Genomic DNA, 12,753 nt, shown 5'->3' with positions numbered 1-12,753 from the left:
TTATTTATTTATTTATTTATTTATTTATTTATTTATTTATTTATTTGAGAAAGAGAGTGAGCGTGAGAGAGAGCACAAGCCTGGGTGGGGGAGAGGCAGAGGGAGAAACAGGCTCCCTGCTGAGCAGGGAGCCAGAAGCTGGGCTTGATCCCAGGACCCTGCAATCATGACCTGAGCTGAAGGCAGATGTTTAACCGACTGAGCCACCCAAGTGCCCCTCTGGAGGGAATTTCATCGATGTTCAAATTCTTCTGAGAAGTCTGTGATCTGGCAACCCTTCCCCCAATGTATTTTTTTCCCCAGAAATCACAGGCAACCTCTGTGGTAAACTTGCTTTCTCATCTGGGGAGGGAGAGATATAAGGAAGATCTTGGAAAATTCTAAATTCAACGGATCTGGTTTAGAGCTCACTCAGCAGTGCCACAACCATATTTTCTGGTTGGCCACTAGATAACTCCACATGGCTATCCCACAGGTGTTGCTGTCAATGGTTCCAAACCTGAAATAATTACTAGGATCATTAGTCAGGGACCCAAAAGGAAACAAACGGTATGCTCAAATTAGTATAAAGTCCAAGTTATCGAAAACTCAATGACTGTAAGAGTGTTTGATTTAGGGAGTCTTTACATAGGTGTAGGTAGTTGTAGGAAAACCACAAGGAGTAATCTAGTAACTCAGGAACTCAAGACTAGTAACAGCTGAGTCATTAATACTGCTAGTCCTGAAGGGAAAGGGAAATGTTTCTGGAATCCAGAAGGAGAGATTCATGTAGAAAAAGCCACACTGACAGAAACAGTGATATTCTGTCCAGGGAAACAGCCAGCCCAAGGTGGGCCCTCATGGAGGGATCAGGGGAATATCTCCCCCCATCTTCTCACTATTGGCGGAAGCCAACTGAAAGCCAGAGGGCAAGCCTGTGTTTCATACAGGTCAGCCTCTTGGGGTATATACAAGGTAGAGAAAGGTGGGAACAGATCTGAAGATAAATGGCAGACTGTTTTTTCCCATTCCAAATTCATCCTCCCCCTATATGAGCCAGGTTTTTAGGTAGTGCTGTGGTTTACCTAATGGCACAAATCAGAAGCCTACTCATTCTCTGTTCCTGCCATGATCTTTACAATGTTATTATCGAATCTCAAATCCCTATCCATTCTATTTATGAAATATTTATGTCCATGCTATTCTCTCGTGTTACTTTACATCACTCTGATACTCCAGCCTGTCATTTCTTAGTAGCATCTATCACTTTCATAAAGTACTGTCTTTACTTGTATGTTTTCCAAATTTCCACGAGGACTCTGTTCAGAACTCTATCTCCAATGCCTAGTAGAGTGGCTGGTTCATGGTATATGTTCAATAAATATGTGTTGAACACATGAATTAATGCAGGCCCTCAATATTTATTGGCTCCACATTGCAGTGCATTTTTAGCAGACTCCTGGACATCAGGGTTAGCCATCTTCAGTCTGCCATTTACATTTTGGCCTACGTGCCTCTTCTTGTTCATAAATCGGAAGTCACTCCCCTATTTAAAATTATTTAATGGCACTTTATAGCTTTCCAAATGAAGCAATTCATTCATCAAACAGTTTTTATTATTGAACATGTATAAAGGAAGGGAAATCAGACATGAACCAACAGATTCAATTAGAATGTTTACAATTTACTGAGAAGAACAATAATGAAAAATAAATCATAGTAAGGTATACTAGTCTAAGATGGGGGAAGCACTGAGCAGAAGTTCCTAACCCCAGAGCAGGGAAAGGCTGTGAGGAAAGGCTTTCTGGAGGGCGGGATGAGGAAGAGTGAAAGGTGGGGGTGGGATGCGGACTATGTTCTGAAGGGGCCTACGTTTATAGGATCTCGACTCCTTAGACACATGGTTAAGGACTTTTTTGTCTCAGCCCTAATGTTTGTCAGTTTTATGTCCCATATTTTCTCAATTTAGACTCCCTGTCCAGGGACAGCTGATTCTTTAAAGTTCTCTAAATGCTGCATGTGGATTCCTGCTTCTGAAATTCTGCCCAAACGGCCTATTCATTCTTGCTGGCCTAAGATATAAGATTCTGTTTTTAAAGGGCATCATCTGTTTCACACTCTTCTCCCCTTCCCTGCTCGACACAAACAATACGCAACCTGACTTCTTTCCTCAGTTTTCCAGAGACAATCTATGTTTCCTGGACATTAGCAAGCCCATGTTAAATAGCAGGGATTTGGAGAGAGAAGTGCCTATATTCTCTTCACATAACAGGGAGCTAACAGACGCTGGAATATATAGAACTTCTTGAGGGAGATTTCTGACTCCCCAAATCATTCTTCCCTGTTTTAAAAGATAACGGATGGCTTTTTCAGTTACTTTGAGTAAACATAGCCAAATGGTAACTTCAAATTTAATTTAATATAGATGATTTAATCTGAAACCGTAAACAGCAATAGATATGAGACTAGACAGAAAGTATTTGACCTTTAAATGTAAATGTATCACTATTTATTAGCATACTCAGTTTATTGAATGTTTGTATTCCTGTGCCACCGTAGGTAATAAAAACCTCATATGTATTCTTAGCAGTGGGTACTAATATGATTGCAGACAGGTGAAAAGCATATATGTATCAAAAACTAAACTAACATCTTTTTCACAATTTTCTAATCACAGTTGTACTCTGGTGTCAAATCAGGCCAAAAGTAACATATGGAAACAATACAGAATATAATAATTAGAGTGTTAGTTTATTATTGCATGAGTTCATAGTAATTAGCATAGAAAAAATTAAATTCACAAGTATGTCATTATTAAAATGCACATTGAGTTTTTCAGATAATGTGTTGCTCTACATTTCTATAGGTATGAAATAAAGACAACAAGTTTAAAAAGTGAAATTCAACAGTATTTAAATTACAAAAACCAAAGATCTAATTTCTGATATTTAAGACTAATCATCTAGCCAAATATACTTAGGAACTTAAAGTCACTTAAAGTCAATGCTAATGATGTAGCTAATGATTTGAAAATAGACAACAATACACAAATAAATTATACTGGATATTCCTATTAGCATTTTCCTTTTGGCAAGTCAGTGGGAATTTATAAAATTGATCAGGAAAAATAAACCCTGCTAACCATAATATATCATATTTTGATGCAACTAATTACTATTATATAGATTCAAATTTATCATGAAACAAATCATGCAGACTGTAACTTGGGTTAACACATTTTGCCTTCAAGGGAGACTTTAATTTTCTACCAGTGTCGTAGAAGATACCACATACATTTTTACTTGAATACTTTCTTAAGAAAAAAATAAATCTAACATCATGCCATTATTACTATTTCTTACATTATTATACTTAATGATCCAATATCATTAGATCCATCTTCACATTTTCCTTACTGATGGCAGACAGAATATTCTGTTGACAGGCTACAAAGCTTTCCTGTAAAGAAAGTGATTGTTAATGATCCGTGACTCTTAATGAATCATGAGTCCTCCAGGTATTTGGATTGGAGAATGATCTCTTGTTTGACTTGATATCCTGGAAGTTCTATATAAAAGTAAAAGTAAAAGTAAAAGTTAACAACATGCCATTTTAATGATTTTACAAATGAGATTTTATGTGCTTATATTTTTGGATGGATTCTGTGCCTGGAGAAAAAATATAATCAAGTTCTTGAATGTAAAGTTTAAATTGTCACATATTCTACGGTCTTTCTAAGAAGTATGCATTTAACTGTGATTTCCAAGGAATCATTTTTTTAAGAGTCTTTTAAGTTACATTTAAGTTTTAAATTATTTAAGACTTACTTAACAATTAAAATTTATTTATTATTTATTATTTATTTATTTTATTTATTTATTTTAGAAAGAGAAGGGGGGAGGGGAAACGGGAGAGGGTGAAGGAGAGAAGCAGGTTCCCCACTGAGCAGGGAACCTAAGCTGGGCTTGATCTCATGATCCTGAGATCATTACCTAAGCTGAAATCAAGAGTCAGATGTTTAACTGACTAGCCACCCAGGTGCCCTGGTGCCTCAATATTTAAGTTTTAAATTATTGGATTCTCTGCAAATTTCTCTGAAGATTTAGGGTTGTTTTAATTTTGCATAACATGAAACAAATGTAAAAATGTTAACCTGTATTACAGAAAGGTATTCACAATGCCTAAAGTGTCAACTAGCCTTCTTTCATTAAGGAGGCGCTGGTCATCCCTAGGGTAACATGGGTTTTGTTGTTACTGATGCTTTTGTTTGTTTTGTTCTTTCCATGATGGCTTGTAATTTTGTCATTTACTTAAGCCTAGATCATTTACTTTCTGGATCTTTCAGATTATGGGTAAGGATTCATTTTAAATTGTATGGAAAATAATTTGTAACTACATGTGGTGTACTTAATAGTATGAATGATTTGCCTTAAAATAAACATCAAATTCAAGATTTTTGTCTAAAACACTCACACTGTCATCCAATAAAGGGATAGGCTTTTCTATGCAGATGAGAAAGGAGGTGAACTTACACCAGACACACAGGGGATTTTGAAAGGCAACACCTTATTTATCTGTGGTACAACAGTAATCTGTAAAAACCCACTGGCCTGTGTGGTAGATATGAACTTTATACCTTATGTGTGCCTAAGAAATAAAGATTCAGAGCCATTAAAATAAGATTTTTGCTAGACTAGCAAACCATCTGTGTCAATCTGAAATGATACATCTATAATGGAATATGTAGGCAGGTCCAGTAACTGAACAGTGCTCTCAAATATTTTAAACAAAATAAAGTCAAGTTTAATAAATTACAATGCTGTTTTCCCCCTTAGAAATTGATGCTAATTATTTAGCCTTTAAACTGTATTATGGAATCCAAGGAACATCTTCTCATACAGATACAGCTTTTAAGGCCTCGGAGAAAAGCAGTTTGTTTGGGTACTGGTGTTGGTGAGCACCAAATTCAATGCTTTGAGGTGGGATCCAACAAGTAGATAAGTAGACATTGCATTTAACAATAAATATATTTGAAACTCTTTAGGCAGAGTGTAGACTCATCAAGTGCCTTACCTCTTGGTATCGCCATATGTCTCCCCACTTAAGTCTTTCATTTTATCTGCCTTAAAGTGAGAGATTTCTGGAGGAGTAATCAGTGTACATGCATTGGGTAGTGCACTGAGTCCTCCTCCGTGAATGCCACAAGAGAAATGTCTATTTCCAGTGATCTTCTCTAGGCCTAAACTTACTGACAAATATATTTTATGTGTGTGTGCATATACATGATAAAAATGTATATATGCAAACATATGTATTTCTTCATTGCATGATACTCAGATTATACAAAAATATACACACATGTATAATGAATAAGAAAATGAACATCACTGATTTATAAATGTGAGGGTTTTTAAATGAAAGTTAAGAAAATCCACAACATTTTATATCTATTTGTCAATGTTAAATAAGTGGAAAGATTTTAGGTCCTGGACATTTAGAAGTCTAGAGATTGATATATCTCTAATGTAAGTCTCACATGTTTGCTGGAGTATTACTGCATTCCAGCAATGAGGGCAGCCAAGGAAAAAGATTTGGAAAGAGTGAATTAATGTCAGGAAATAGTAATAAGTGTTTCTAAGGGTACCCTGTGAGGCCTCATTAAATGTCTCTTTTAATAATTGTATATTAAAACATGAACACAGTTTATTAGTATATAAGAAATTAGAGTAAAGAGGAAATCTTCAGATAAACTGTATGAAGTCCACAACAGCTCCATTATGTAAGCGGATGAATTCTGCAAATGATTTGAATGAGGAATGCAGCAAAGTTCAACTTGGATTTTGTAGGAAAACCAGGGGAAAGATTGATAACAGTTTAATTGGGGGGAACAATGCACATGTGCTGGTAAAATGCAACATAAAAAAAATCTCCCTGATCACATTTCTCTTGCATCTGAAGACTTAGAGTAATGTTTCCATGGACCTATCCCACATTAAAAAATGATTTAGTATGTCTTAACGGAGAAGCTTTCATTCTCAGGCCCTTTGTAAGGTGTGCCTTTGTGAAATGTGCTTTAACTAGGCCCATTCTGTTCCAGCTTTTCCCTTCTGAGTTGTATCCAGTTACCTCAACTTGAGCATAACCAGGAGAAGGATTCCACAGGTGACTGTCATGCACATGACAGCATAGATTACTTCTCCTAGAAACAAAAGATTAAAAACAACAACAACAACAAATTACTGGCTTTTTTTTTTAGGGAGAATAAGTAGTAAATATAGAGGATAGATTTTTAACTCACCATTGAAAGGGGAATGAAATCCACTTAGAGTTCTCTCCTTTGCAGGTTTTCCTTTATGCAATGCTATGCCTCTGACATTAGACAGGGTCGGATAATCTGAAAGAAAGTAATGACAATGAGATTACGGTATTTAAAAGTCATACATTACTTTTTCCCATGGGTTGTAATTTGCTTTATATTATATTACAAGGCAGCAATTTATTTCTGACCCTATCTTAATAAAATCTGATAGATGAGGATGAAAGCAGGAGCACTTTCCTTATATTTTAACAGTTTTTTCCCCACCTTTTAATCAGATAATTTCTTTATAGAAACTGTTTGTTTTTGTTTTTTTGTCCCAAACCATGATTAAGAAAGTAGATTATACTTTATGACAGTTCATGGCACCTTATATATAGACCAGAGGGGGAATAAATCATCAACTTGAAACTACCCATTGTGATATTAAAAAGATTCCTTTTTTTTTTCTACAAGAGTGATTGTTTCAATATGTTTTTAACAATATCTCATTTCCCTAAGACTCTTTGGATTTATGAATCCTTTAAAAAATTACTTATTTATTTGAGAAAGAGAGAGAGAGAGAGAGAGAGAGAGCACAGGGAGAGTGAGAGGGAGAAGCAGAGTCTCAACTGAGCAGGGAGCCTGATGTGGGGCTCGATCCCAGGACCCTGGGATCATGACCTGAGCCGAAGGCAGACGCTTAACCGACTGAGCCACCCAGGTGCCCCTGTATTTATGAATTCTTCTTGAGTCCCTAAAGCAATCACTCTGTTTACCCCTCCACTCAGACTTCAACATCCAGCTTTCCTTATTTCCCTACTCGGTCTCTTGTATATCCCTTTCCTTTCTATTATTGTTAACTTAGTTTTGGTCACACTTATGGGAAAGTGTCACACTTGTGGAAAAGCCATTCTATGGCCCTAGTCTTTGTGGCAACACTTTGCTAAACACATTTCTACCTCCCTTCACAACTCACAAGACAAAAAGATGGGATCCTTAAGATTAATTAACAGATCCATTTTCTGTGACATTCACTGATAACTTTGAAGTGAACTCACCCCTAGTTTTGATTTGATTCAACAAAGACATGAATGTTAAATACACCAACAGCCCAATAACCAGCTTCTTTGATGAAGATTCAGGTAGGATCAGAATCTTTAAAGAAGGGTGAGGGAGATGAGATCAAATTTCCCCTTACGAGACTGGCTGTCCACTCTGACCGTTTCGTATACTTTGAGACCTGGAAGTCTGAGTAGACTGTTGTTTGTAGAAATGAGTGCATCAAATGGTGGAATCATACATCTGATGAGAATTACTGACAAGAGGCTCCGAGGAGGAAGGGAGATGGGAAGACATATTACCAAGAGTCCCATCCAGTCCTCTCTCCACTGAGGGTTGCTGTCCACAAGCCAACTGCTTGGAAGCCAAGATTTGAGGTCCCAGGAATAATCAGCAGAAAGCACAGAGCTCTCAGTATGGGTCCAAGAGAAGGAGCCCAACATAAGAGGTAGAAAAGGGAGGATTTTGTTATTAGAAAACCCATTTTTTGAGGAGTTTGAACTCTAATACGGTGAAGATGTTTTAGTTCAAGATTTTTTAATCCCCGCCTTACATATTGGGTTATCATATATTTATAGAAGTCTGACTTTCTTAGGAACTGAAAAATCAATCTCTTCTAAGTGTAAAAGAAATAGAGGTAGAGTGTGTGAATTTTTTTTTCCAATTTCGTGGTCATAAAATACATTTTGTTATTCACTATAAAGTTGGAATGGGAAAACTGAGCTATTTCAAATAATAGAATTTTTATACTAGTGGTTCCTTCTTTGGGGAAGAATTAATTTTAATCAAGTTGATCTTACAGGTTTTAGTGAAACAAATTACATTAAAATTTTATATTCAAATCACTTCAGAATATGAAGGATAGTTTTACTTTAAAAAAAATTCTATGGCATTTTGCAATGTTTTAAAAATTCTTTTAAATTTAAAATTCTATGGCATTTTGAGGCAGATTCATGGCTTACATGTAAATGTATATAATGTACATTGGCTAATTATTTGCATGATGCTATAGTTTTCCTTTATGAAATTCTATCCTTAAGCACATTTGGTCTAGTTAGGTACCATGATTCATCTTTACATAAGAAAAACGGTTACTATTCTGACAAATTAGGCTGCCTCTTAAATATATCTGCCTAAAGTAATTGTTAAACATTCACCTAGCAAAGTTTAGAAAGAATCGTCTCATTCACTAAATTTCACTCACATGGAACTCATTAACAAAGTTATAATAGATCAATGACAGAAATGTTAGCTAATGATCCCAGTGAAAATTTTAATATGTCTAGCGATCACTCCACAATCTTAAATATTGCACCCTAGGAGGATACCGAATATCAGTTATAGAGATTAATGTTACAGAGGGTTTCTTGGCTACTGAAGCCCATTGGAGATTCTTCCCTGCCTTTTATAAACAGTGAGGTTTACAGTGTTTTATAACCATGAAATTAAAGTCGGCAGAGTTAATAACCAACCTCAGTCCCACACCATCTGCTATATTTATAGATAAACACTGTCAGTGACTTGTTTATCTTAACTCATACCCTAGAGGAGTTAAACACTATTATGAACTATATTGTAAAATCCCTGTACATCTGACGGGAAATCAAGATTAATTTCAGCCCTGTGTTAAGAACAAATTTAAATAGTGTTCTCCCCAAATGACTACAGAGATGTGATCATTTCTTTTTTATTTTCTTCCAAATCCTTGTGCAGCCGTGGCTGAGAGCTGATGGGATCTAAAACTTTACTTTTATAATTTATATGAAATGCTAAATGCATAATTAAAGATACAATAGATCAGATACAAAATAATGATTTAAAAAGAAATGTTAGAATAGTTGAAATAGAAATTAAATATATGACATAGTGCAAATTTGTAAATCTTCAATTAAAATTCTATTTACATATACAAGTCTGCTTGGAAGAAAAAGTTTGACAAAGTGAACACTTTCATAGAATAATATGTTTTGTAGCTGTTTTTCTTTTTTTTTCTTTAAGATTTTATTTATTTATTTGAGAGAGAGAATGAGAGAGAGAGAGAGCATGAGAGGGGGGAGGATCAGAGGGAGAAGCAGACTCCCCGCTGAGCAGGGAGCCCGATGTGGGACTCGATCCCAGGACTCCAGGATCATGACCTGAGCCGAAGGCAGTTGCTTAACCAACTGAGCCACCCAGGTCACCCTGTAGCTGTTTTTCTTAATTACTAATATGTCACATGGTATAGTTAAATGTTATTGGCTTCTTTCCATTTTTAAGTAGAATATTGCCAATACCATGACAATATTTTAGTGAGAATGAAAATGCATGGATGACCTTCTTGCATATCCAAGGGTTGGAGCTATTTCTAATTTGGTCAATATTTCAATATGGTCATCTGAAGGTATTTAAATTCCCAAACTGGAAATGAGTTTTGATTTTTTTCACCTAATGATCAGTAGTGAGATTCCCTGTATCATGGACTCTTTCTACTATTAGTGTATAAAAACCTCCTTCCAAAATGGATCTAAGAAATATTGCAGCTGGGAAGAAAGGAAAATATGTAAACATCTTTAAGTTTGAAAAAACAACACATTAGTAACATGATAAACCAAGGCATTAAACACATACAATGACAGTACAACATCACTGCTGCTAAAATGTATGTTGTAAAAAGTAAATCAACCAAATAACATACTTGCCTTAAATAATAACATGCATCAACAAAGCATATTCATTTATTTAGTTGACAAACTTCAAAGATGAAACAATGTGTTAGATTTGTTTTCTTGCACTATGTGTGGCTAACCACATGTTTGCCAGGAGCTAGGGGGAAGGGAAACTTAGTGGTATTAGCCTGTTGGTTTGCAAACCTCAGGAGTTCCCTGGGTGAAATCTGTAACCAGCTCTCCATACACAGAGGAAAAGGAAAGACTGAAGAAAGAGGTGGGCCTCTCCAGATTGGTAGGTGGCTGTTTTAATAAGCAAGGGAACTTATATATGAGGCTTGTCTTGGGCAGTCACTAGATAGTAGATCTTAGCACTCACCCACTAGAATTTTAAAAGTTTATACAGAGGTCTTAAATGGGGTTCAGTCACATCTACAGTCCATATTGTCTCAACAACACATTGCTCTCTCAAGACTGCATCCTTGAAACAGCTCTGGCTATGGGAAGAGTGAGTAGAATGTACACTCCAAAAACAGGGGAGGGGGCAACGAGCCTCCAATTTCCCTGGTACAGCTCACAGGTCAACCAGCAGTAATATCCTCTGGATGGCTTCTTCCAACATAGTCAAAGGGTACAAAATTTCAGTTATGCAAAATGAGTAAGTCCTAGAGACCTATTGTACACCATAGTGCCTATTCTTTAAAAAAGCAAAAACAAAACAAAACAAAATCCCACAGCATGTATTGTTCTCTGGTAATAACATAAAGGTAATCAAAACAATATGAACAAATGTTTTAGAACTACACTCCCAACAAAAGACATCTAAAAAAACAAACTATGGGGCGCCTGGGTGGCTCAGTTTGTTGAGCGACTGCCTTCGGCTCAGGTCATGATCCTGGAGTCCCGGGATCGAGTCCCGCATCAGGCTCCCTGCTGAGCAGGGAGCCTGCTTCTCCCTCTGACCCTCTTCCCTCTCGTGCTCTCTATCTCTCAAATAAATAAATAAAATCTTTAAAAAAATAAAATAAAAAAACAAACAAACTACATGGTCTTCTCAAGAATTTCTCACTTCATTGATCATTTCTAGTTGGAGACACTTTGGAGCAGGGTAATATTGTCTCCTTTTAGCATGATCTGACACAGTTGTTCTCTTGACTTTGTTTTAGAATGAATCCCTTTGGCATCATCTAATATGAGGTTCAAGTACTCATCAAAACCAATGATACAGCCCTCTATTCACACATTCACTTGCTCATAAACCACACCCGAATACGAGATCTATTTTGCAAGTATCTGAAGATGAGGTTGATGGGCTGAACCATCACCTTCTGCACTTTTTGGCCCTGGCCACCGTACACCATGGTGGAAGCCGACAAAGACTGCATGCTACCTCAGAAAGCAACTTCCGCCATGGTGCCTATTCTTAACAATGCTATATTTTACACTTAAACATTTTCTGAGAGGGCAGCTATTAAGTTAAATGTGCTTATCACTCACACAGAATAGTAATAAATAGAGGACAGGAAGAAACTTGTAGAGGTGATAGATACACTTATGGTACCGACTGTAGTGATGTGAGTTTCATGGTGTATATTTATCTTCAAACTCATCAAGCTGTATCCTTTAAATACATACAGCTTTCTGTATGTCAACAAAAACAAAAGCAAAAAACACATACTTGAATAAGTATGCACTCGAGAAGATTTGCCTTGATCTTTTGGCATGAACCAAAAAGCTCAGTGTTAGTAACTAACTGTATTGACAAGCCTGGCTTGTCAAGCTCTTTGGCCTTTGGTTGAGTAACAGTGTTGTCCACACATCTAGTAGATTTCTTAGAGATTATAGTGAGTCTCAACTGTTCTACATTTTCCTTAATAGTTTCTGAAAATAATGAGAAAGCAATTGGGGTAGCAATTAGAATGCAAATTATGCATTGCTATCTAATAACCAACACTAGATTAGATAAATATACTATGATTTATATATGATAAATATACATAAATATAATATGATTGTTTTAGAATGTAACAATTTTAAATCTGGAATTAAAAATATCTGTCACCTGTGGGCTCATACAAAACAGATCTAAAGATATAGGTTGGAGATAGGAATCAAATATTCATGTTTAGAATATATATCAATAAATTGTGCAAGACTGTTGAATCACAGATCTGTACTTCTGAAACAAATAACGCAACATATTTTAAGAAAAAAGAAAAAGAAGAAGATAACAGGAGAGGAAGAAAAGGGGAGTATGTCAGAGGGGGAGACGAACCATGAGAGACGATGGACTCTGAAAAACAAACTGAGGGTTCTAGAGGGGAGGGGGGTAGGGGGATGGGTTAGCCTGGTGATGGGTATTGAGGAGGGCACGTTTTGCATGGAGCACTGGGTGTTATGAACAAACAATGAATCATGGAACACTGCACCAAAAACTAATGAAGTAATATATGGTGATTAACATAACAATAAAAATTTAAAAAAATGAAAAAAAAGAATATATATCAATAAATATAGAAGTATGTAGGTATAGTAGAATTACAAAATTAGATGGGCTGTCTTAGATTATCTAATTCAAACATGCAGTGCAATGATCCATTCTGCCTCATTATTGACAGCAGTAAACATTATTCCAGGAATGAGCCACCTAATATCTTCTATCTTTCCACTATTATTGATGGTCAGTTCTAGTTAAAATATAAAGTACTTTCCTAGACTGCTCTTTTATCAACTCAGGATGATGAATCTACCCTCTTTTGCCTAGCCCTCTGG

At 36.2% G+C, this 12,753-nt stretch overlaps 2 protein-coding genes across 2 annotated transcripts in view; both read right to left on the bottom strand.

Moving 5' to 3' along the window:
- Positions 1 to 3,473: 3,473 nt before the first annotated feature.
- The window catches only part of GFRAL (GDNF family receptor alpha like), a 67,354-nt gene continuing 58,074 nt past the window's right edge, over positions 3,474 to 12,753 (bottom strand). Inside the window, exons 7-9 of the mRNA XM_025890380.1 lie at positions 6,278 to 6,373; positions 6,106 to 6,178; positions 3,474 to 3,546 (exon numbers count right to left, since the gene is read on the bottom strand). Coding sequence (XP_025746165.1) covers positions 3,474 to 3,546; positions 6,106 to 6,178; positions 6,278 to 6,373 — 242 coding nt within the window. The remainder of the gene's footprint in view (positions 3,547 to 6,105; positions 6,179 to 6,277; positions 6,374 to 12,753) is intronic.
- On the bottom strand, positions 11,038 to 11,383 carry LOC112838035 (small nuclear ribonucleoprotein E-like). Its single transcript, XM_073905258.1, is given in 2 exon segments — positions 11,038 to 11,240; positions 11,243 to 11,383. Coding segments are annotated over 2 exon segments (300 nt in total). The 5' UTR covers positions 11,367 to 11,383; the 3' UTR covers positions 11,038 to 11,064.

The sequence above is a fragment of the Callorhinus ursinus genome, unplaced genomic scaffold, assembly GCF_003265705.2.
Source record: "Callorhinus ursinus isolate GAN/ISIS: 27379988/994484 unplaced genomic scaffold, GSC_fseal_2.0 scaffold22, whole genome shotgun sequence".
In the NCBI taxonomy this organism is placed as follows: domain Eukaryota; kingdom Metazoa; phylum Chordata; class Mammalia; order Carnivora; family Otariidae; genus Callorhinus; species Callorhinus ursinus.
The sequence above is the reverse complement of the archived record's forward strand: the minus strand, read 5'-3'. Positions and strand labels throughout refer to the sequence as shown.